This window comes from Pomacea canaliculata, linkage group LG3 (assembly GCF_003073045.1).
Source record: "Pomacea canaliculata isolate SZHN2017 linkage group LG3, ASM307304v1, whole genome shotgun sequence".
Classification (NCBI taxonomy): Eukaryota; Metazoa; Mollusca; class Gastropoda; order Architaenioglossa; family Ampullariidae; genus Pomacea; species Pomacea canaliculata.
This window is the reverse complement of record NC_037592.1, coordinates 38,140,770-38,166,829: the sequence shown is the minus strand read 5'-3', so window position 1 is coordinate 38,166,829 and position 26,060 is coordinate 38,140,770. Positions and strand designations below refer to the sequence as shown.

The 26,060-nt window shown below is 38.2% G+C and overlaps 2 protein-coding genes across 3 annotated transcripts; one reads left to right on the top strand and one right to left on the bottom strand.

Annotated features, from left to right (window-relative positions):
• The first annotated feature begins 1,634 nt into the window (after positions 1 to 1,634).
• LOC112559752 lies at positions 1,635 to 8,154 on the top strand. 2 transcript variants are annotated; one of them, XM_025231136.1, is made up of 6 exons: positions 1,635 to 2,092; positions 3,417 to 3,596; positions 3,885 to 4,073; positions 4,351 to 4,609; positions 5,159 to 5,373; positions 6,043 to 8,154. In XM_025231136.1, exons 2-6 carry the CDS (start codon positions 3,480 to 3,482, stop codon positions 6,472 to 6,474), a joined length of 1,212 nt encoding a protein of 403 aa, XP_025086921.1. In that variant the 5' UTR covers positions 1,635 to 2,092; positions 3,417 to 3,479; the 3' UTR covers positions 6,475 to 8,154. The 2 variants fall into 2 exon arrangements, with proteins under 2 accessions (XP_025086921.1, XP_025086920.1); XM_025231135.1 differs by having other exon boundaries at positions 1,636 to 2,263.
• LOC112559751 (transcription factor SPT20 homolog) lies at positions 7,437 to 25,232 on the bottom strand. The gene is made up of 22 exons (XM_025231133.1): positions 24,988 to 25,232; positions 24,380 to 24,447; positions 22,826 to 22,892; positions 20,627 to 20,782; positions 20,159 to 20,194; positions 19,756 to 19,794; positions 18,958 to 19,065; positions 17,942 to 18,141; positions 17,608 to 17,758; positions 17,256 to 17,312; positions 16,639 to 16,692; positions 15,995 to 16,161; positions 15,696 to 15,728; positions 15,000 to 15,186; positions 14,251 to 14,362; positions 13,819 to 13,909; positions 13,536 to 13,585; positions 13,175 to 13,414; positions 12,335 to 12,489; positions 11,540 to 11,632; positions 10,884 to 11,052; positions 7,437 to 9,540 (listed from the first exon to the last, which is right to left on the bottom strand). The coding sequence occupies exons 1-22, from the start codon at positions 25,036 to 25,038 to the stop codon at positions 9,203 to 9,205; spliced, it is 2,622 nt and encodes an 873-aa protein (XP_025086918.1). The 5' UTR covers positions 25,039 to 25,232; the 3' UTR covers positions 7,437 to 9,202.
• Positions 25,233 to 26,060: the final 828 nt, after the last annotated feature.

The window sequence follows — 26,060 nt, the reverse complement described above, 5'->3', positions numbered from 1 at the left end:
AGTAAAGTTCTCACATATGTATTGTGGGTCTGATCACCAATTTATCAACCACTGCTACTTAAACTCAACGGTCAACAGTCGAATCGACCATGAGTCTTCGTTCACAACCCAGTCGTTCCTTGGCCGGCACCTGTTGTTGGGGGAGCACATAGACGGGGCAGCTGACAGATCCGCCACTCAAATTGCTTGATGTGGGCGATAGTGAGTAGGTCCTGCACAGGATTACCAGTTCAATTTATAAGCCATGGTTCTTTCTTTGGCCACTATGGCGTCGACTACCCTCCAAAGTGCTTTGAAGGACAGTCTTCAACAGGGTGCCGTGCCGGGTCACGTGGCCAAAGAAGACCAGCTTATGCCTGAGATGTCCTACAAGTGTAGCAATCTTGTTTTGTACAAAGTATAGTTGGTTCTATGTTCTTCGTATGGGATCCAGAAAGGTGAGTAAATTAAAATCTCAATTATTTTGTGGCCGTCGCATAGATTGCTATTTGGTTGAATCGACTGGAGTGGGGTCGAATGGGTTGTGGCTGAATTAGTAAATGATTGAATCGACAGGTAGTCCTCCTCCGCCACCAATTACAGAAGTAGCTGTTCTGATTACACTGATTTGTCGTCTGCGCAGACATCCATATCATAAAAGAGCAGATAGGTGCTATCGTTACTACACAGTTATGTTCTTTGGAAGTCGATCAGTTCACAAAATGCTAAGAAAAGAAGTATCACTATAGTCTTCTTCCTGAAGGTAATTCTTTAGAATTCAGGTACCATGGATGCTGGTGTCATAAGGCTACTTTCTGATCTAAAGTGGGGGTGGGGTGCACTTTCAACACATAACCTATACGTATTCGCATAAAAAGAGGCAAAATTCAAGGTAGGAAAGGAGTTTTGCGATGGTCTGTGTACGAAGCGCACGATGAAACCACGGATGTGTATAGGTGGACTGCTGTCTGTCTGCCAAGACCAACGCTTATCCTCTTGGGAAGTTTTCCGCTGTTAGTCTCGGCGAGCATAAACAAAGAATGTGACTAAACCGGAAGCTTTGTGCAAACATGCCTCGCTTTAGTAATTAATCTGAAATGTGAATAAACCGGAAGCTTTATATGCAACTGCCTCGTTTTAGTAGTTAACTGAGGGAAAAAAAAAAATCGTCTGCCAGCAGTCCAGTAATACATGTTCATGCTGAGACAACGCCGTGCAAGCCCTAGAAAAAGAGAATCTTGGTCATACTGCGCTATGCACGTGCAGATGGAAGTCACACGTTGTAGGCATGACTTTCATACAGAGTAACAAATATCCCGTGTTTTACAAAAAAGATGTACAAGTGTTCCACTGTGGGCTGATCCTTGACAATTTTGAATAACTCGGGAACGCATTAACGTAAAGGCGAGCTGTAAGAACCTGAACATACCTTACTTAAAGCAAAACAAGTCCACGTTACAAAAGGTGTTGAAAATGTCCCCTAACGTCCGCACACAAGGCAACGTGTCATACAGATCGGAGTAATTCACATTTTTAAAGGGTCAGCCCCCATTGGGAGATACCCTGTAAAAATCACAGGATGAAAGCGAAAGATCGACCACAACCGATCGAGGACGATAATTTAAGGTCGACTTTGGGCTTATACGTGGTCGAGTCGACTACATTGGCTGCAGTGGTCGTGGTCGACTGCAGTCCCCGGCGGGAAAACATGCAATTCGCCCAAAGAAAGCAAAATATACTGCATCGACGACAATATTGACCTACATCTGCTATTGATGCATTCGAGTGGATGATCACGTGCCACGCATTGCGACACCTTGTTTCTGTTGCCAATTCGTGAGCAGAACATCGATGATTTATTGACGACATGACCATAGCAACTGTGTACATTACCCCCTCCAGGGATCACTTGCCATATATGCATATGCATATCTAGGTCAGTACCTATATTTGAGTGCATTGGCAAGCATCGTGCTTGTGCTGTTCGACTCACAGACCTACATTTGCTGGGCTAGTCCATCATTCGCTGCCTCTTGCACCACCAGACCGTTGACTAGTGTTGAGATATTGCGCAACTGCAACTGTCAAAACCGGATGATCGAGTGGAGATCGAGTGAGTAATCCGCACGATTATTTAAATGATCAACATCTCGACCTGCACTCCGACTGGACATAATTAACCCTACTACAGTTACTGTAGAAACGACAAAATATACAGGGTACCTGTTGAAACTTCTCTAACAGCGATCAGGACATCCGCGAATCAACTCGATCGGGAAATAAGGTCAGTAACGTGTTATAATTGTCAGCAGGCAGTAATCTCACTGCTACAGACAAAACCAATTCAATCACTATATACATTTTAGATAATGTCACTTTAATTCTCAGCAGCTGTCAGAACGATTTTCTGAGTTATTTGAACTGGACGAATTGCAAGTAATCACACAGTCGATGTGCTACGTAAAAACTGTTGTTGTGTTTTGAAGGGAAAGTGCTTCCACCTTCACGCGATTTCGCACTGTGGGAGATGAGGGGGATATATATATAGGGAGATGGAAGGGGAAGAGGGATAGAGATGGTGTGGGAGGAGATCGCGCTGCAGGCGTTGTTTACTGTTGCTGGTGCCCTATATCAATTAAGTTCCTTGCTCGTAGTGTTCAGGAGGCCTGAGAATGTCAGTCCGCAGTGATAGTGTGCAGTACCGGTTGCCAGATCCCTTATGTTACCCTGTTCCTAAAGTCTAGACTAGTTTAGTTCTAGGCCCTATATATTTATTTAGGTCCTGTTCATTATTCAAAAGATTTTTGAATTTTTACAGTTCTTTTATTTGATATATGTTTTAAAATATTAATTCAGTTATGGTGTTGTGTAAGGGTGAGAATCTTTTTTGTTTTTTTGTAGAAACTAGTGAGGACTCCTAGCTTATAATATTATACTACCATGCAGCAGTTTGCACACAGGGCATGCAAAATATAACCGTTTCAGTGTACCTGTGGACTGTGGTGACCTGACTAAGAATGTTTCCCTACAAGATAAAACTCTAGTCAGGGTGGGTCATCAAAAAATATATTAAAGATCTAATGTAATAGTGTGATTGTACTGTTTCCTCTGTAAATATACCTGAGCATTAATTATGACCATACCATATGTTTTTCATGGTGCCTGTCATTGTTCATTACATTTAAAAAATTAATAAATGTATTAATAGTACTAAAATTTGATGCAATTTATATAAAACAAACACTTTTTTTTACCGATTCAATACCCAGTATATTAATAACTATTAAGTGGTATAAGCACAATGACTCCAGAATTTGTAACTTTTTTTAATTAAGTCAGTGCTAAAGTAGTTTGTATTAAACCTTTGCTGGATGTAGCTACAGACATGCTTGCACCAAAAATCCAACAAAATTTTCAAATCGCTGCCTTTGCTTCAGGTGTCTCAGAGATTCACTGCCAGTTGAATTACTGATTTATCAGCTGATCTTCAAGTCAGCAGAATGGGTACCTCACAATCACACCCTACCTACCAAGGACAGGTGATGTCTACAAAAGAACCTGAGCCTGGGCCACCATACCCAGGCCCTCCAGCTCAGTATCAATTTGTGAACACTCAGGTGAGAAATAGATGTAGTTTTATAAGCTCTAGACAACTCTTCTCACACCTCTAGCTTTCTATTCATTTTAGAGAATAGACATTATAATCTTGCATAAAAATATGTCACATCCATTTGATATTTATTATACCATGATTATAGATCTATAGATGTGTGCAATGTTTAAAAGACGACAGTGCATAAATCAAAGAAGTGTTGGGCATGGAAGGAGATATACTTTCAAAGTGTACTACATGGAAACTTCAGTTTTGTGAAATTCATATTTTCGCTTCTTTGTTTTGTGGTCAGGTTACAATTGGAACACAGATTTCCTTCAGCTTCACACAGACACACATGGTTACAAGTGACATCAACACTTACTATCCTTTCTTGGGAGCACAGTATGCACAGGGATACAGGCTGCTGTCTTTTTACCGCATTCCAGGTCAAACAAGGGTCACTGGATTCATGAACGCAACTGTGGCTGTCCCATTCCAGGTCAGAAACTGTTCGAAGTTTTGGTTTCAGTTAGGCACAAAGTTGTTAATAAAATCAAATGATTACCTTTTAAGCATGGTGTAAGTGTTTACATAACCAGTAAAATTTTGTTGCATTTTTTTTTTATCTAAACCACTGATCAGCTTAGTACAACATTTCTCTTATGCTTTCAATACCAAAGAAATTTTCAGCTCATTGACTATTTTTTTGTTGTTGTTGTGATGATCAGAAAGCATGGTGGTATAAGATGAATAACAAGAAATAAAATCTTTTGCAGGGTATTTTCTGTCGATATCCTAATGTCCCTACTCATGAAAAATGGCATCTTCATATAGAAAAGTCTGTCATTCAGACCCAACGTATGGTCAGTGGTATTATTACGTTCAACACTCAACGAGGTGTAGTCTCCGACACATCCCACATCATGGAGAGCATAGCACGCAATACTCAAGGAGGTGGCCGCCTTATCTGCATTGAGATGACAGGACAACAGCAAAGCCAGTCAACGAGACTAGCTTACTCTGGGCTCTCACCAGGTCAGTGTTATCTTTTACTTTCCATGCTCTAGGGTTTGCGGGGGCACTGGTTAAACTGTTCTTTACTTGCTATCATTCAGAACAGTACAGGACAACACAGTGCTCTGCTGGCCAACACAGAGAGGAGAATTCATGTTTTTTAAGAACAAGTGCTTAAGGAGGCTGCTTTGGTACAGAGAACATAAATAACGGAATGAAGTATGGTTGTCACATTCATGGGACACCAAAAATTTTTTCATGCTACGGTTATGTGGACTAAGCTGATCTGGCTTGGCCTCATGACTTGGCACAAAGACTGTCCTTCAAGGTACCTTGGAAGGAGGTTGACACTGCAGTGGCCGGAGAAAGGACTGGCTTACGAACATGAAGGAGTGGACTCGTTGTCCTGTGCGGGGTTTGCTTACCATCACCCAAAACAGGCCTTGTCAGCTGCTGCATCTATCCATGTGCTCACCAAATGACCAGTACCAATCAAGGGATGAATAAATAAATATCTTTTATGGTGGTGAAAAAAAAGTCCCTTTCATTATGTTGTACTGTTTGTTTCAGTGATGGGAGTGGATCTGTTCTTTGAGAAACCAGAGCATCCTATGCCAGAACAGTTTGTGTACAACTGTGTGTGTGTCCCAATTAATGTCACATATCAAGGAGGGTTTCGTCCAGTGCCTGTTGTACAGTGCGACTGGTTGGGAGTGCTTGCACAAAATCTAAGCCAGGGATGGCGCCTGATAGAAATCTTCATGGACATGACATGCTCTACACAGGTACCAGTGTGCCAGCTTTCTGAGGACTTCTATCTCTAGACTCTACTTCTTGTCTGTTTAAGTTCTGGCTTGTCATTTTAATAGATCAACAATAGAGATTGGTATATTTCAAGTGTGTGTTCAGTAGATGGAAGGAAAAAAGAGAAATGGTTTGATAAGTGCTTGGGCTTTCAGGAGGCACAACTGATCGATGGTCTGACCACATCATTTACTTAACCACTTAAAAAGTGGATCAGCCTGGTTATATCAATATTCAGTGAATAAAGTTCTAATGATAACAAATTATTGACAGTGTTGGTGCATCAGATTCCATGCAGAATTTTTAAGGCTGACATTCTGTGTTGTTGCAGTTTATTATGAATTTTGATATTATTTTTATTTTCATATTTCATGAAAGGTTTAAGGTGGGAGGGCAGTTTTTTGTTTACTTTTTTCCCTTCTTGAAGCACGACCTTTCAGTAAGACCTTACATGTATTTTTCACAGTTCAGTACTAATATGGTCTTTAATAGCTTTTTTTCTCTTTCTGTAGCAACATTTTTAAAAGCTTTTTAGTTGAGGGTTCAAGGTACTACATTAATTTTTTATTTTTCCCATAGCTACAATTTTCCTTAGATGCCGAAGGTCTTGTTACAATTAGAAATATAGTTTCTCCTTGTTCTGGTTACAGGCTCATGGTTTCAGTGCAACCCAAACTTTAAACTCCATGTGGTTTTTTGAGAAGGCTGCCTCCAGGATGAATGATTCAACCCCCGTCTACCAGGGCACCGTGGTTCCCCATGAGATAATAATCAATGCCGGTTTTGGTGGCACCACAACCAGTGCACACTGGGAGCCAGTCATTGAAAAAATGGGCAGCCGTGGCTGGGAGCTGGCTTGCATCTTAGAGACACCAGAAAGCCACATTTCTGGGATGGCATCTATCGCCAGGAAATGTCTGCTCTTCTTTCAGCGTCGGATCCTTCCTCCAGTCGGTGTAGCACCTGGTGCTATAGGATTTAATCTCCCACCACCACCCCCTTACGACAGCATGCCTGCTGGATATGGGCAGGTACAACCTGGCTTGTATCAGCCACCACCCCCACCTCCTGAATACAAATGAAGGCTCAATGAAAGCCTGGGGAAAAGATTCTTGTTAAAAAAATGTGGTGAGCAGCAAGACTGAACAAGTTTGTTAAGCAGCATAAATGGTTTCTTAATCATTTTATCAAGTGTGATTCAGGTATTGACTGTGCTGCATGCAGTTACCAGAGGATGGCATGAGAAAACATGAACATTTTGGATTCAGCTGTCAACACACCACAAAAAATATTAAAATGTACTGTCAAATATCCATAATAGAAGGGATTGAAATCTCTTTTTTTTCTTTTGTACACTGGCCTACAAAGCTCCCTATCAAATTTGCTGGCTCTGACAATCACTGTGCTCTAGTTTGGCGACATATTTGTATGAAATTTCATATAACTTGCCTGTTTTTTGTTGTTTTTTTCTCAGATGCCCACATTCACTACAACATGCACTAGAAGTGATTTTTTTTTCATGTGATGTCATTATAAAATTATAAATCTGTTACATTCATCAGAGAAGATATTTCCTAATGGGTATGGGGAAACTTCTTGGTGTCCTTTTGTTCAAGTCTTCTGAAAATAATGAATTAATGAGTATATTCTTATGAAGCTTCAATTATAATGTTTATGCTTATACCAATGGTGTTAAAATGGAATACACCATTTTTTTAAACCTTAGAAATCATGTCCATTATTACCTGTAACATAGCTTCTCTTCAACATACATGTAATAGATTGCCGTAAATATTTCTTAAAACATTTTGACTGTTGGAGGCATGCTGGTTCTCATAAGAAATCTCAGATATGAGCTAATCTCTTCTTTATAGGTCTATGTGGCTGCCTGCACACAGTCCCCAATAACACTCGTTTTAAAGTCATTTTAAGTAATCCAAAAAAAGTGTTTCTAAAAATAAGTGCCTTTTAAAAAAAATCTGCTTACTTGGTTTCAAAATTTTGAAAGAACACATTTTATGGATTTTGTTTCTTTTTTTTTAAATTTTTGTAAGAAATATTATGCTTGAGCTTCTACTGACTACCCCATCAATTTTTTTTGTTTTGTTTTATTGCATGCAAATGATGGAGACCATACTGTTTTTAATGCCTTCAACTCCTGCTTATACAGCATTAGTCTAGTCAAGCAGACAGAAAATTTTCAAGAAAAATGTGGGCATTAATTTTTGTCGTTTTACTATGACCATTAGATAGTCTTGTTTTTGAGAATATTTTGTTTAATGTAAAAAGTCTGTGCATGCATCTTAAACACATGACTCAAAGGGTTTTATGAATTGGTTATGAGTGAAAGACCCGTAGGAACCAAATGTAGTTGTGCTGAAAATGTGAGCGCAAAAACTGTCTACTTGAAAGAAAATTGTCAAATTACACAAATTTTTCAATGGCTTTTTCTCCTTAAACACATTGCACAGGTCAGTATGAACTCTGATGATAAGAATAATGAAATGGAGGGGGCAGCATAATCAGACCGTTGAAATATTTTTTGTTTTTTTATTTTTATAGTTAATCTATTTGTATGTGTATATTTATGAAGTTATTAATTTTCATGCAATTAGCAATGATGTTCTGTGATAAATTACGGTGTGTGAGTGTGCTTGTGCATGTGTGCAGATGTATGCTGCACACCTCTGCATGAATTCTTTATAATACCCTTTATATTTTTAAGCATCATATTACAATAATAAACTAAATAAAATACCAAAGTTCTGTTGTATTTGGCAATAAGTAGTAACAAGCCAAAGATATCTTCTGAGTGAAAAATATTTGTCATTTCAATACTGACATTGTAATTCATAAAGATATATGTTTAAGAAGATTCAAGCTTTATATCAAGAAAAAACAAAGTGTTGTAACTGTAATGCTACATTTGGTATTCTCTCTGTTACTGTTAACAGCTGAGCAAATAACACAAAACATAAAACAGACAGGTGCAAGTATAAGCATATACAATCATCCACCAATGCTCTTGACACACAGAGTTAAACTGTACAAGTCACAACATCTGACATCAAATCACTAATCAAATGGCTGCAGTGAGAAAGTGCCTCTGTACACCAAGCCTTCAACACTTTTTACAGAAAACAATGGCTTCATCCGCTTGAGCTCACTGTTTGTTTCAGATCGACAATAGATAGTTCATGTTGGCCTGATTATTTTCATATTCACTGAATTTTTTTCAATGCCACGTTTGCCTTGGGGGCAGTTCTATAATTTGGCCTCAACAGGACAGCTCATTGGCACAGTGACTTTATCAGAAAAAATTTAAAGATTTTGTACTTCTGTTTACGCTGCTTAAAGTAACCAAACTGTTAGGATATTAAATATGAACAAAATATTTCAATTTTTTGTACAATAACATCTTTTTACAATTCTATTCAAAATATTGCAACAGCACTTTGAATGTCTGCCTCATAAACAGCTAAAACAAGATTACCTGGGTCACATCCCACCCACCCCCACCCCCACCCCCGTTAATAAATATTCTGATTTCCATATGATGAGATTCGTTGGTCTCTTACCATCTCACTGCCCTTTAGCAGAAGCAATCAATCATTTTATCTTATTAAGATAAGACTTGCTTATCAGTCTCTACAGTGGAAATATTGTGACAAAAAGACTAGACAACAGCAGCTTAAAGGAGGATCATTGCAACTCCTCTGCAAACATCACCGAGTCAAGTGAATGCAAGGCTTCCAGCACATCTTCCAACTTTCATAGGGACAAGAAGAATGCAAGACCTTCATCACAATGCTAGCTTTTGGGAGGCGTAGTTCCACCTCTCTTCTTAATCTTTGGCTTTGTTGTGGAAATGCCGGTTCCAGCCAGAGCTGATGTGGCAACTGCACCTTGCTTTAAGTGCAGTGGGTGGAACTGGAATGTCTGACCACTGCTCCCTGCTGGCTTTTGCAGTGCAATCTGCGTGTGTATGGTCTGCGACCCTCCCTGAGCAGTAGAAACTGTGCTGCTAGTCCCTTGTGTTCCTCCCGTCAAGTGAATAAACTGGTGAGCACTGAGAGGTGTAGCTGTGGTTCCACCCCCCTTGCCCACTGTCAGCGAGGTGAGTGCTGACATTTGCTGGCTTGTCAGTACTTGAAGAAAAAAATGAAAAAACAGCATACATAAGAAAGGTTTATGATTTTGAAAAAATATCAAGCCAAACTTTTGCACCATGAACATTGTGTGTAGAATGTGGACAGAAATACAGGATCCAAAGACTGTTAACTCATTCTATATATTTTGTGCACATATACACAAGAGCTCACACTGACATAACAGTATGCTCTGTTTGCACTGAATGGCCAGGTTGCAAGAGTGTATCTACAGTGCATGAACAGAAAACAACGGAAGGAAAGAAACTACAGTATCCTTAAAAAGTTCATTTGACATGAATTACTACCCTTAAGAGCTATATTAAATATCCCTGTTTATTTTCTTCTATTTAAAAGCATTACAAGTTCTTGTTATGCTACAGTTAAAAGCAGAGACATCTATCAGTTGCCAGTTTTAACACATATAAAAAGCTTAAATGATAACACACATGCACTATTTGAATTCCAGGTCTTTATCTAATACAGTATCAACTTATTTGTGTATATTTCATTTGATTATAATGGGAATTTTTTTCACAGTTTTATGCTTTGCTGGCTGTTTTTTCAAACTTCATATGGAAAGCCTGCTAGAATACAGGTGCTATATAAGAATGTAAACAGAAAAAAAAAATATACACCGTATCCTTCCAAGAATAATTTGTCACTAATTTTCTCTCAATAGAAGAAAAACAACAAAAAATACCTAAGCATCCAGTTATAAAGTTCTTCTAGCAGTTACTTCGAAAGTAATAAAAAATTAGATTTATTGGTGACATGCAAGAGCTATCAGATACCAATTTAAATAATATTTGCTATAAAAAGATAAGATGACAACATGAAGATAAGTGTTATTTGAAGTCTATGTCTGATTCTAAAGATCAAGTTATTCTGTATATTTTATATTTATAAAAAATTCTTTAAATTTCATAGTTTGTGATGTGATGCTGCAGATTTTGGAAATATTTACACACTCACACCCCCCACCCCCCAGACATCTAACAAAAAACATAAAGCAAGCGAAAAAAAAAAAATGGAAAAGATTCACAAACAATACAGCATTTTATAATTTAAGAAATTCTTTTTATTGTGTTGCACAATTTTTATTTTATATGTACATCTGCTTTTGTTTTAACACAACAAACTTTTGATTGGAAGGCAAAAAAAGATTTTTACAAGGTAGCAAGGCAGTATAATAGTTACATTTCAAATGAATTAACATGAAGAGGATTGATTTTTTTCCCCTCATAATATCTCTAATAATTGACACCTATTTCAAAGCTCTTAACATCAAAACTCTTTGCATGAAGTCTGGTGCTACCAGAAAAGCAAAGGCACCTTCCTACCTCCTGACAAAGGCACTGTAGTTGTGGTAGTTGATCCTTGCCGAGAAGCCCCACCAGCTGTGGTTGTGGCAATGGTTGCTGTCAGAGTTCCTGTCTTCAGCTGCCCTCCTCGCTGTTGTTGCTGTTGCTGCAGACTCAGCAGTGGGATGGACTGCTGGCCTCCTGGTAACTTTTAAAAAAGGTACCGCATCTTTATTAATTTAATCTGCGGTAAAGATTGTATTTTAGGGAAAGTGGATAGCCAAGTGGTAAGAGCACTGGTGAGAGGTGTGCCATTTTGATATCTGTGTGGCACTGCAAGCATTCCTTACTCATCCCAGTTGTTGAGAATGGATACCTGACTATTGGGGAAGGTAAGACAGCAAGGGAGAGATGGGCACAGCCCTCACATAAAACTGACCCCAAGAGAAGCGTGGTATCTTACTTCCCAACAACCTAAAAAGAGTTTCGGGTATGAGCTTTACGTTTTAATCTGACAGGACAATTTGCTTTCAACTACCAGACAAAGAGTCACTGAAAGACAAATTTGCTACCTGTGTTTTTTCTGCGTGAATAAAATGAAAATATTTCCTGATTAGAGTAATTTTTTTTTTAAACATTACAATTAATTATTTAAAAAGCAACATTAAAAACGTTCATCATAATAGGTAACTTACCAGGATACTTGTTTGGTTTTGCAAGATGGAGGGGTTAGTGTTGATCATGGTGATTGGGACTGGTACAGCTATGCCAGGCATGGAGAGTGATACCTAGGCACATTCAAATCATAACTACTTAAGCCTAGACATCCTGTGGCAACATAAAAATGACACATTACTGGTATATGTGCATGTGATGATGAATCTTTGAAGCAAGGTAGTCCACAGACTATAGAATTTGATTGGTTTGTTGTTGTTTTCTCTATCTCTATCAAACAGACTCTTCACACACAGAAAACTGTATAAATGCATGTTTTTATGTAATATTGTGATTGCGATGAGTTCAACCTACAGTTTTTCTGGATTTTCTTTTTCATTTCATGTTCAGTGAAAGTGTTCATATAAGCAGCTTGAGTGTGCTGGGCTTTTCAGAGCCTTGTAAGCAAACTGTCATAATTTCATCACTTTGCCAGTCTTGGAAAACCGTTTCCTATTTTTCTAATATTTTATTGGACTTGAAACGTTCTGTACAAGCCCTGAATGATGCTTTATCACATGTATCAAACACAGTGATTACTTCAAACTGAGAAGCCAAAAGTATTCAGAGGCCAAGTCTGTGAAAAATAGTAAAACAAAAGAAAAAGATATGTCAATGAAATAAATAAAATGGTACTAAGAACACTATGTTTGGTACCAAGAACACTGATAAATCCAAAATTTGACTTTGATTAAAAAATAAACAAAGCAAACACATGGATACAATTTTCAGACATTGTTTTTCCAGACAAAACCTTTTTTTTTAAATCTATTCACCTGCATGTGCTGAAGGCCAAGGCTGACTCCCTGGAGGCCAGTAAGTCCTTGGAGATTTATGTTAGGTGGCAGACTACTGATGCTGGCAATGTTAATATTGGACAGTTGAGTCCCTTGGGTACTGGGTTGGCTGAGAGAAACTCCACCTAGCGACTCTGTTTGATGGCAGTAATTAAGCAGAAACATAAGACTAATCAGCATTATAATAATTACTATTTTATTTCTTAAGAAAGTTCTTATAAAAATGCACAAATACATTAATACTGAATCATGCTTTTGAAATCACAAACAAAAGATTAATTAGAAAGAAAACCGAACCCTTACACTCAAGAAGGTAGCTCTCACTGAGCTTTTGGCATGTATACACTCACCTTCTTTAGTGACAAAAGAACTGAATATGCCAGTCACTTAGCTTTCAGCTGCTAAAAAAGGCATGCAGATACATGCCAAAAGCTTCGGTGAGAGCTACCTTTTTTTTTTCTTGAGTGTAAAGGTTTAGTTTTCTTTCTACCCTGTTATCATCTCAAGTGTTAAAACTACCTTTCCAGATTAATGTTAATCAAATACATCTTCCATACTGAGGATAAGTGTTCCTTACACTCCAGTCATTTCGTTGCCTAGCAGTGACAATCTTGAAGGAATACACTTTTTCTGCCTATTCTGAGTGGCTTCACTCCACTTCTCTATGCTAGAAATGAAGGTAACCTTCACCAAACTTCCTGCTGTACATTTGTTTTGAGACCTAATAAACCCTCAGCAGCCTCTCCTTGCTAATAAAAACCATCAACAGCCTCTCCTCGCTAATAAACCACTGACAGTCTCCTTGCTAATCAGCCTCACCTTGCTGAACAAAGCTAATGTTGGATGTCTGTTGCTGTCCAGGCTGTGCTGTAGCCTGCTGACTCAGCTGCCCATCACCTGCCTGCAGAGATCCTCGCCTTGATGTGGAGGAAGTGGGAGTGGGAGGCTGTGTGGGGGTTGGTGTGCGAGATATGGGAGGTGGGGTGGGAGCAGGAGTTGGTGTGGGTGCTTTCTGAAGAACAGATTGCTGGCTGACAAGGGCTGCTGCAATCTGCTGTGCTGTAGCAACAAACATCAAGTATCATTTAGAATAAAGGGCTGAGATGGACATACAATCCATGATATTTTTCCAAAATGTACTTTAAAAGGGTTTTCGACAAACATCACAAAACATACTCACGTGCTGATGTAGGTGTTGAGGCAGGACTTGCTAGAGGTGAGGAGTTTGCTCTGTATGCAAAGAAAATGTATTAAGGAACCATCACAAAATGTGGACTTCAAGATAAACACGTAATCTGGCAGGAAAAGTCAACAAAGCGAAATAAATAAATTATATCAGCTTCAATCAACATAATTCAAGGACTTTCCTCAGATCTAATGACAAAATAAAAATTATCCTGATAAACTCTTTATCATCTTTTCAATGGAAGAAAAGGAATGAAGGAAAATGATGGGTTTCTCACCGACTATGAAGGTTCAGCTGTTTGAATCTCTGGGAAGAAGCCTGCAGCTGGGTGGCTTGTCCTGTCATACCTGCTGACGTCACTACAGTTCCTGAAAGGTCACCAAAAGACGATAAATTTATGAGTAGTTCTCCACTGTTCCCTTTACTGCCATACAGAACAATTCAGCACAAAAGAAAACCATGAAGTTAAATGTTTAAAACTGTCATAATTTAAATGGTGGACATCTGTGACATAAGGAAAGGTTAAAATATATCCTACAAACAAACTTAAAAAAAAAACCCAGAAATCCTCAGAGATGATGAGAAGACAAATGAAAAATAAAAACTGCATAGTTCAAACTGTCCCCAAAGCTTTAACAATTTTTGGAGGACCTTTAAAACTTCTGAATACCTAGTTGCCTTGGGTACAAATTTCTAGTCACAAACTGACCTTGGGATGTTATGGAAGCAGTAGTAGACACAGTGCCCACCGGTGTGATTGACAGAGATAACTGAATAGGAATGTTCCGCTTGGTGGCCAGTGAGTTGTTGGTGCTGTCACCCTGACCACACAAAGGACAGTTCATGGTTACTTTTAAGTGATGTAATCTATGCACAAGATCTGATGTTAGCTGTGTTCAGCTATACCTAAATGTACCATAGTTTTCTCATCTTTATATATTGCATATGTATGCAAGCTCCTCCCTTCAAGACTTCCATGTCTAGCAATGGCAAAACATGAATATCATTAAACACATTCAATAATAACATCTTTTCAATATTTCTGGGAATTCAAACTTCAGTGTCACATGTAAGATCCAATTTTTTCACATTTAGTAACTGATTTCAACCTAGCTCCATAAGACTGGTTTTATTCCTTTCCGAACCTTAAAATATCTCACCCCAGCCTTTGACATTCCACAGCCATAAACAAGGTCAAAGTGATACAGTAAAATGTGATTTCTCTTAGCATCTTTTAAAAGGCATGATTTTCTGGGTATATCTTGAAGTCTGAACTCTTGTTTTTTTTTTTTTTTGCAAGACTCCGCAGCATTCCACTACATGCAAATTCACAGTATCTGGTCTTGGACTGAAAAGTATGCAGTGTGTACAACACAAAGTGTTGCAACGACATACTGTTCATTCAAATCCCCAAACCCCAGCCTCCTTTTTTTGTTTTCCAGAGTTTGATCATCATACCTGCCCCACAGGTGTGGCCTGCTTCAACAGAGCCTGGGAACTTGTAATAGTGATACTAGTGGCTGCTGTAGGAGTTTGCGACACCTGTGTTAGCACCACCTCTGGGGCTTGCCCTGCTCTCTGCGTGGTGATTTTAACCAGCCTTCGTCCTTCCTCTGTAAAAAGTTCCTTGAACTGCTCTAGATACCTGGGAACATAGCAGGGAATGCTGAACACTTCCCTTGCAAAGTAACACACAAATGTTGCTGACTGGACAAAATATCTAAGATCAAACTTGTACCTAAAATGCCAGCTCTAATCACTAAAGTCTATTGACTGCTTGACAATTCTAAGCACCAGACTTCCACTCAGGAGAATAGTCTATTCAGTGATGAAGGCTTAACAAAGAATGTATGTTATTGAGGAAGATCTGTTCTTTTTGTTTTTCTCTACCCCACCCACCCTTTTCTATCTTTTGATCAGTCTATCCTACCGATATCCCTCTGTTGATTGCTTTTCATTTACTGTCACCTCTGGGTCTTCATTGTCATTTGTACTTAATCCTCATCATTGCCCATCTTTCTGTTCTTTCATGTATTACACATTAATCTAGCTTTTGTATCAAGAAATGAGTGCATGCTCCTCTATAAGCATGATTCTAGCCTCTATAAAATACAAGTTTTTATATTATTGCTATTATTATTATCATTATCTCACCTATCTACATTTTGTCTTGTTCCAAGTGGAAATCTGAAAGCAAAACAACATAAATTTCCAGTATTTTATTAACGTCAAGTGCAGGGTGATAAAAAATCGGATACATTACAAACTTACACAGGTTTTCAACTGAGCTTGGAAATTATATCCCATCCCTACTGCAAAATGGAAAAAAAAATATACTCATTAACATTAACATGTCTCTTGCTTATACATACATAATTTTAAATTAATATCACAGTGTATAGGAAAATAGCATCTGCTTTGAATGGAGTAAATAAGTTGAAGGAATAACTTACTGGCATGAGCACCCCTTTTGAGAACTTTCCTCCCCACTGTAGTCATGGTCCAGGTAAAGACGACCAATAAATCCATCTGCTAATCTCTGGCGATATATGGTGATGCAAGCAAGCATACGATGTTCCTGGTTTGGATCTCGCTCCAGTTTGTGTTCCTCCACCAGAATCTTAAACCAGAATATTATGCCAAGTGAAAATATATGAAAATAAATGTCATTGCTGTCATCATCATTTTCCTCATACTTCTTCCTGTTATCATTACTTGCCTTTTCCTTATCATCTTGAGCAGTTAATAGATTAGGACTTTAACACTGGTCATCAGACTGAAACTCTAAGCTCCCAGACTAAAAGTTATATCCATGAACTTTGATTAGCAAGCAATATACTTTTCATTCCTCCATTAAATCAACATTTTTATAAACTTGTTGAGTATAAAATGTGCTCTTATATCTTTAAATTTCAAAAAATAGTGTGTCAGACTTGGGAATTTCTAATTTATCAGTTTTTATTGCAAAGATTGTGGCTTGTTGATACCATTATCACTGTGTCTTGAAAATTCTTTTAAGGTGGTCAAAATCGCAATCTTTCTATTAATGTATTCTATATTTATAGCTCAGCCAGAAAAGTTACACCATAAAACTCACCAGGTTTTCACCAGGAGAGGCTGGACGATCAGGAACCTTGAAAAATTTCTCCACCTGTCCACAGTCCATTAAAAGTGTGACATAGTTTTCTTGAATCGTTTGAAAATAACCTACTATAGTTACATGCACGGTAACAATGAAAAGTATTGGATGCTTGACCACGTCCTTCACTGCATGCTGATCCTGACTTTTAAAAAAAATTATGTTATGCAGACTTCACCAAAAATTTGAAGACTGGAGCTACAGACACATTTTGTTCTGTCATAGTAAGAATTACTAAAGATGAATTTCCATTAATGTTTTGTCATAGTAACAATTACTGAAGATGACTTTCCACTAATGTAGAAACTGTTCTATATATTTATAGAATAATAAATCCTGTATTTTGATAGCACTAAGAAATCTTATTTACTACTCATATAAGTCTTGATCTCTTGGAATACTATGTATATGCTACAATAATTGACATGACTCATGTTACAGGTGAATGGGGCTTTACCAGAATGCTCAGATGTCAGCATCACAGGACTCAAATTTCAGAAATAATGTGATTTAAAAAAAAAGCAAGACTAGGTTTCTAGAAAATGTTATTGCTTAATCCACAAAGCAGTTCTCACCTCTAAATTCTCAGGTGTGTTTAACTGCACGCTCCGTTGTTTCCATGTGTCAATACTCTGAAACATCAAAGGATTCCAGATCTGACTGTTCCTCTTATCAAAACAAGAAACTCAAGTGTTTCACAAGCATTGTCAACCAAAAAAAAGCTATTTAAAATAACCACACACACACACAGAAACTTTTAAAAGGGCAGCAACCTAACATCACAAGAGACTGTTGGGTGACATCACTCAAACACAAATTTACTATGCTGCAATTCAAGTGCCCACAGACTTCAAAGCAGCATTAGCACGACATCAGCATGCTGATAGAACTTGCTACCACTAGACAGTGAGCCACAGAAGTACTCACACATTTGATTGACTTGTTTGCTGCATGCCCGATTTTGGACTTGTCACGTTTTTTGTGCAAGAAGTCTAAGAGACGCAGCTCTCGTGGTGCAGGACCCTGTGCTAGCTTCTTCTTTCTGTTCTGTGCGACCTGCGTGTACCGCTTAATGGACCTGGGAAAAAAAAAAATATCAGCAGTAATCTTAATGGATCTGGAAATATACAGATGTGATCTTTATGGACTTGAAAAAAACAGTTATAATCTTAATCCTAGTTCTTCAAGCCTGCATTATTCAACAGCAAGCATAAGACTTTTACTATTGGGAAAACACTTCTAACAGATTTGTTCATCTTGCCTTTTCAAAGAAGGGTCATTGAACATCTTCTGCTGTCTTGTAAGCTCTGTTGCAACCATGGCAACTGCTGGGGAAGGGTCAAGACAAAGAGGTTCTGAGGTGGCCAGCAGCATCTCAGATTCCAACTGCTGGAAGTCATCTTGGGTCCATGAGCTGTTGCCATATTCTGCTGCCAGTGATAATGTATCACAAAGGAGGGACTGTAAATAAAAAGCATGTCATTACTTACAAGCTGCAGACTGACCATTTTGTTAAAAACTAGTTATCAAGAATGTCATGCTAAGTTTTTCTGTCATCATCATCATATTGGGTAATCAGGATTGTATCATCTCGGGTATCATGCCCACCAACTGCCCAATCATGCACATTTGTCATTTTGCTTACGCAGCTGAGCATCAGATCCTATCTTAAATTTGAAGCAACTCCCCTAGTTCTTTTTAACTAGATGCCAGCTCTCTACCTTCTTGCTGATTGAAAAAATACAGACAGTTCACAAATGCTTAGCATGTATGGTTCTCAAATCAACCTAGCATAATTATATTGCACCTCTTCCACACACTCCACTGGCTGCCTGTTCAAGCATGATTATAATCTGGCTGTAACCTGTGTGTGTGTTTTGTGAGAGGGAAAGAGAGTGCTAACATTTTAAGAGCCTCCCAATCAACCACTAGATTTGTATTATATGTTTAGCCTGGTAATGTGAAGCACAGACAGTGGGTCACACGTTGGATTCTATTCAAAAATCTTCATTTCTTTTTCAGAATATATTTCAACTGAATTGGATTCAGCAGAACTAAGTTTCAAAATCCAATTTTCTTCCAAGTTTACTTTGCATATTGACCAAAATTAATATTTCTGCTTCAATAAAAAAAAAAGAAAGAAAGTAAATATTTCCATACAAGAGCAGGTAGTTATTGGAAAGAAGAAGAAAGAAACGACCTGGAAATTTCAAGTAAATACATTTTTCCAAATATTTCAGGATCTAAGCAGATTATGAACAATGTTTCTTTCCTTACCTGGGCAGATGGCCGCAGAAGAACATAGTGTGCATCATAACAGCCTGATGCTGACCGCCGGTAGTCTCGAACCTCTACGATGACACACCCACTGTAGAATACATTCACCTGCATGTACAGCAATCAAGGTTAAACATGAACATGGTAATCTTGACGCCTACTTCATCTGAAAGCCATTTCCTGGCATTGTATTTGTAGGTCCTGCGGTGTGTACTGCATACTATTTATACTTCCACAGCATTAGTGTCATACGTAGGAGTGTGAAGACTAGCCATGTTTTAGTATCAGCTAGCGGACAGGTGTGTCTTGCTGGCCTCCATAACTCTCTCTCCACAGTTGTAGGAGGTCAGCGCCTGCGAACAGTCTATGACTACCCGAACATGCTGATGGTTGCCTCCAGTATTTCAGTCTGGAAATTCTTAAACAGAATCTGGCTATATCTCAGTGATTGTAAAACTAATCTGATGATCTTACTGCTAGAATCTGGCTACTTTTCAGTAACTGTTTTTGAGACCACCATCTATTATTATGAAGTTTGTGTGTGTGTTTTGGGGGTTTTTTTCACTTAAGTGCTTTGAGCTCGCCTTTAATGGTGGGGAAAAAGCGCTATAAAATCAACATATTGTTATTATTTTAATATATTTATAAATGGTTTTATAGGTTTTTTTTTTGGTCATAGCCTAAACGTTTAAAACTTTTACAAAATATGTTTTGAGTGTATACAAACCAGATTTAATATCTAACAAGCAAAAATGCTATCTTGATTTGAATTTTTTAAAATTCTAAAATGTTGATCACCTGTGCTTTTTCCAGAAGGTCCAGCAAAAAAGGTGGAAGCTGCAACATGGCCACAAAATGCAGAAAAATTAATAGTACCAATGTGTAGAAAAACCTTGCTTTAAAATGGTGATGACAATAAAATGACTGTAAATTAAATTATGAAATTTAGAATGGTTTTAAAAAGTATGTGGAAATGAAAGTTCCTTCTACAACGTTGTATTTGCGTATTCATTAATGATAACTAAAGAGGCAAATCTTTCCTTGCAAACACTTTACAATCATAGGCATAACAGAAAACATGGCATTAGGCATTACCTTTAAACTGCTTTCATTGTTTAAAAGCTTAAAGCTCAAAAACTACCCTTTCAATGCAAATTGGTGGGAAACATAAGATTAAACCTCGACAGTGATTCAGATATACCTCTGCTGCATCAATGTACTCCAGAACTTCAGTCTCCTGGGAAATTCAAGAAATTAAAAAATTACAGCATTGAAGCATGTGCACACCCACATGTAAGCACAAGAAATCTATATGCATAAATACACTGGTCAATCTAAATTACTGTCCTTATTAACCTGATACATAATTTATTTTTGTTTTACATAATAAAAATTTTGCATGTTCATTTGCATGCTTGCCTGCATGTATACGTACCTACTGCAAATACATGCTTATTTTTATAAAAGATATTTATGTGTCTATTTTTATGCATTTTATCGCAGATATATGTTTATTTTTTATAACTTTATTTGTGTGTGCATGTTCATACATGCGCATGTAGATACTTGTCTATATATTTATGTAAGCATTTACACACAAATATATTCAGTAATTAAGTTCAAAACATCTTGAATTCTTACAAGGTCACATTCTTTTATATTTCTTTACCTCATAGGGCAGCTTGATAGTTTCAGATTCCACCCCTGAGCGAGCACGAAGCATAAGAGAGTAGCCTTCAGTTCCTGGGTACAAACTCAATACTAAACAGTTCAGGCGTTCACGCTTCAATAGTTTTCCAAGCAGATGGCTAGCATAATTTAGGCTCTGTTTAAAAAAACAACAAAAAAATTCAAAGTATATTTTGTGAAAATAAGTTTTTCCTTTTGGTATATTGTAATATGCACATTTGGTGACAAAGGCTTAATAAAAGCAGTTAGTTTGTTTCACTATTTAACAGGTAAGACTATGTACAGCTCTTTCAACCTCTTCTCATAGGACTGCTAGGTCTGCAGGTTAACTGTTTCTAGTCTGGTTGTTGGCATCAGTACAAGTCTTTGCAGTACTCAGTCTATCCATTGCTTTCTGTGAGGCGGCCATTGCTGTCCTCGATGGTCTTGTGCTGATCTGTCAGTGAGGGTCCTTACTAATTGGTAGGCCTTATAGCTGTCACCTCATGCCATTCCAGCCTCTATGTTCTGGCATTGGCTCCTGATCCAGTTCTCCCCAGTTGCTTTCATCCCTTTTTTATGGCACCGTCACTTCTTTGTATTTGGTAGCTGCTTCAGGTTTGCTTTTCTTTTCTCTCTTCAAGGCCCTCCTTTGGTCATAAAGATCTAGAATGTCATTTGTGACCCAAGGTTAATTCTTATTCCTTCGTTGCCCTAGAACCTCCAGGGTCATTGAAAGTAGCCCCTCTTTGATGTTTCCAGCGAGGGTGCCAACATCACAGTCCACTAGGTTTGGTACAGCAAATTTTCCTCCAACTGTGGCCCTGGCTCTTGCAGTTTCTCAAAATCAAAGTGAAACCAGGGGGTGTTTGTGAGTTGCTTTGCTTTTAGCTTCAGCTTCTTTCAAACAAGGTCACGGTCACTACCTATGTCAGCACCTGGATACACTCTTGTCTTGGCCTTGTTGATGCTGGATTTGAAGTGTCTTGGCAGCAGGATACTGTCAATTTGATTATGGACCGATCTGGTGAGTGCCACATGACTGTTCTTGATTTCTTGTAGGGTTGTAAGGTGTTGGCTAAAGTAAGTCTCTGGCTCTAGAAGTCTGATGCCCCTGTCATTGGTTTTGCCAGGCCAAATTTGCCCGCTGATCCTGACCATTGCTGGTAGGCATCTGGGCCGACTTTGGCATTCTAGTCATCAAGTACAACAAGGATGTCCTTTTCTAGAACTGCCTTCACAACCTTGTCTAATTCATTGCCTTCATGTGTGGAAGTTGGAGCATATACCAGGACAATTGTGACATTGTGGGGCTTAGCGGAGACATGTATGGAGATCAGCCTGCTGGATACGGGTGTACAGGTGATGACACTTCATGCTGCGCAAGAGGAAGCCCACACCATACTCATGTCTGGTATCCTCCCCACTGTACCACAGTTTGTGGTCACGGTACGTTGCTGTTTCCCCAAATCCTGCAGGTCTAACCTCCACCAGTCCCACAATGTTCCACCAGTATCCTTTTAGCTCGTAAGTTGTTGCACTAGTGTAACATGCACATGTTCCACATAACAATGGATGTTCCTTCTCTCAGCTTGATTTCTGTTTCGGTTCCAGTAGCACACCTTTTGCTGTCCCCATGCTGTAGCCTGCTGATAGAGCTGATAGAGAGTGTTGTGCCAAGTGAACTATAGCCAATAGCCAATAGCCTGGTCATGAACACATAGGCAATGGGCCCTGTATGGTACTTTCGTCATAGAAAGTCTTCGCCCGTTGATGCTGTGTTAGCATCAAGATATTTTGTAGGGGTTTATCCCCTTAGCCTTTATATTTCTAAAGATATTCCCCAAAGCAGTGGGGGCATTTTTCCTTTGCTAGGATTGTAGTGCATAAAAAAATGGTATTGGATGGCTGTGTTGACTACTTCCTTTCCAGATGATGCAAAAAATGGCAGTAATGGTGACCACATGGCCTTTTAAACTAGCAATCAGAACATCAAAAATGCTAAGCTTATGGTCTTATGCAAGCCTGTCTCAAAGTGATTGGAAAACAAATTACGATCTTAATTCTACATGACTGAGAAAAGTCCTCAAAATCTTCATGATCTGGGACATTACAATGCAATCAACAAGATCAGGCATTGGAGAACGACAAGAAGCCAGGTGCTAGTCACAAGAAAACTTCAAAGTGTTGATTTGTTTACCTTGTCATCAGGCTGTTTGCCACACTCTTCCACATACAGCTCCAGGAGTTTCTGGTCTAAAGACTTTCTGAAACCATTTCCATAATAGCGTAAATAGAACCTTCCCAATATGTATTTCACATAAAACATCAGTGATAGGTGTTCTCTTTACATCCCTACATCCCCTGTTTAACAAATTTAAAATCTGTCCATCCACTATGGCTAAGCCACCTATTCATCACCTACACAATTACTTTCATTTGAGGGAATTCTAGTCAAGCATGGATTTTATGTTTCATGAGACAAAAATGATAAATGTTGTTAGCAGCATTTTCTACAGAACACTTCTTATTATTGGTACAAACCTTACTATCAATCAGGAAGATGTCATTTGAAACATGGTGGCTCAATTTTAAGCATTTAAATTTATTAGGAAAAGTGAGGGTTGGTTTTATGAATTCTTAATTGTTAATCTGTAAATTCTCCACATACTTGAGGCATTCAAAACAGAGCAAAAGAATTCATCCATCTAGGACAAAGGGTGGCAAAGTTTTCTTTTCATGGGCCTGTCTCCAAATTCTAAAAATCCAAATACCCACGCCACATGACTCTATAATCCAGTGAAAATGGGGTGAAAACATGTGTACATTGTGTTGTTCACTTAACAAATTTAATGTGAAAATTGAAGCTGTTTGAATTTGTTCACAACCCTTTCTGGCCAATGTGGCAATTTGTAGAACTGCAGCCAAATGCTTGTCTGCTATCCATGAACACAGGTCGGACTTAGTCATGATTGAAAAAGTCTGTTTGCACATATCTCAATGCGAAAATCACCATGGTTCCTTTGGCAAATTTTTCAAGTTCTGGCGTTTTGGGTTTTAAAAAATTCAAGACTATGTTGCACATACACAGTAAACAGATTTTACAATATTTTCAACTTACTTTCCAGTTTTCTGAAATCCCCGAAACATCGCGAAAATGTCACCGAATGTCAATGAGTGTAGGGTAGGAAAGTGTTGACATTTTTTTTCCTTCTCTTGCAATCTCTCACCTCATCCTCACTATCTGAAGATTCCTTATTTCTTGTGTGTTTTCCTATGTTTGTTTTTTTTTGGTTTTCATAATATAAAGGATTCAGTTCGTTCCTTATGCTCCCCACCCACCACAGACTCCAACAAGGGGATGCGACCGAGCAATACCACTTAGGGCATTTCCAGCATTTTACAGTTGTACAAGGCATTTGTTTGCCTAATTCTGGAGTATGCAAACATAATCTGGTATCCATTCTTGAAAGCCTTTTATTCAGCACTGCTATTCCAATATAAGAAAATGTTTCTTCTCGCAAAGAGTTGTTCCATAATTTTACTAAATTTGCACAAGGCACAAACACTGTTAGTATGCTTAAGAATTTTCTTAACAACTTTTCAAAATATGTTTATAATTTTTATGAATATGATTAATGCATGAGTGTCTTCTGGCATATGCATTCAATGGATGGGATATATAACAAGCCATGAAAAAAGTCTAGGCTTAGACGAGCAGGTCTCTGCAGGTATTACACCACTTAATACTTACCCTTTGCTTGGAGTTGCAGTTATTTTTACAAGATTGGCAGGATTCTGTCTAGAGCACCCCAACAAATACTGAAGCAAAAATCACACACATACACACATATTAACTGTGAAATTTGCTTTTGCTGCATATCACATGTACAAAATGGTTAAATAATTAAATAAGTCCAGCAGTTACAAGACTGTTATGTTTGAAAATTATTTTATCTTGGATTTTGGATGAAATGTATTTGATGCTGTTGCATTTTTTCATTTCTTTTTGTGTATCCTTCAGAATTCCTGTACCCATTAACATTTTGATGACTGTTGTAACATTTTGAAAATGTTTTAAGCTTCTGCTTTTTTAGAATAATAGGATGTGTCTTTTCTCACCATGAAATATGCTTTTTAAATCGCAATTCTTGTCTGGAGCAACAATGAAACTGCTCTGCAGTTAACTAAAGAAGGAGAATCCCTCACAACATAAACTGTCATCTCTCTTGGATCGACCAAGCGCACGCAAGCATACGCACGCACGCATGCACACACACACGCATCCACCTACATTAAAAACAACAGAATGTAAATACATGCCAGCTAGTAAACAAACGAGGCACTGCCTGTTATACGAACCTCTACGTACTCTGCAACACTGTCCATTTGTTTTGTTTTGCAGTGGATCATCGTGCAAAAATTGTTTAGTTCAAAGAATTAACAATTTTTGTAGAGGGAGGTTGTGCGTGTGCATTGCTGCTGTTTTTTCTAAAGTGAAACACTAAAACGTAAAATCCGAGTTCCTAAAACCGCAACAAAGAACCTGTTAAAGATCACGGTAACTGCTCAAGCATAGTGTAATCCATTTTTGTTGTAACCGGAAGTTGAATTCTGAACAAGTTCCTCGCCTTACCTCCCCTGATTTTGTTATTGTGATTATTGTTAGGCTTGTTTTCCTTTTTCTGTTAAGCATGTATAGGTAAATTAACTGCCTCAAGACCCCTGCTACGAAACTGATGGAAAGATCGCTCTTGACCGAAGCCTTTCGGTGAACCTTCCTTATCAGCTACCGCATTATTAAGACTCTTCATAAGAAACCATGCAGCTGAGAAAAAATCTTTTAGTGTCACATTTGAACAAGCTTGTACACAATGCTTTATCGATAACATAAATAATGAATGAACCAGTGTATTTCCTGTCAACATAAGTTCCAGGTCTTATTTTTGTAAGATACTGTATCAGGCTTTTTTTTCTGGATCAAAACATTCCTTGTTACACTGTCAACGATGCAGGCGTTTAACATGTACAAAGGTACATTTCATCACGTCCTTTGACACTTTCACCACCTTTTGCTCGTATTCACGTGCCTTTTGATTTTTGTGCAATTGTTATAATTAAAAGTACCAAAAGCTAAACAGATACCTCCATCTACCTGTACTTACAGACAGGAAGAAAAAGGAACTATGTATTTTGTGTAGTCTTTACCTATCTGAAAACTGATAGTGCCAACCCACATACCATATGGCAGCCTTACTCCTTTGGTCTGTTTCTAGAAGTTGATTGTACAGCTACCTACTGAAGAATGAATTTACGCATTAATTTTGTAGCACAATGAAGCAAGTCATCAATGACTTTAATATTATTAATGTCCACAGATAAGCCAGTCATCAGCATTTGCACCATAGTTAGTGTCCCACAATTTTTTACTTTAA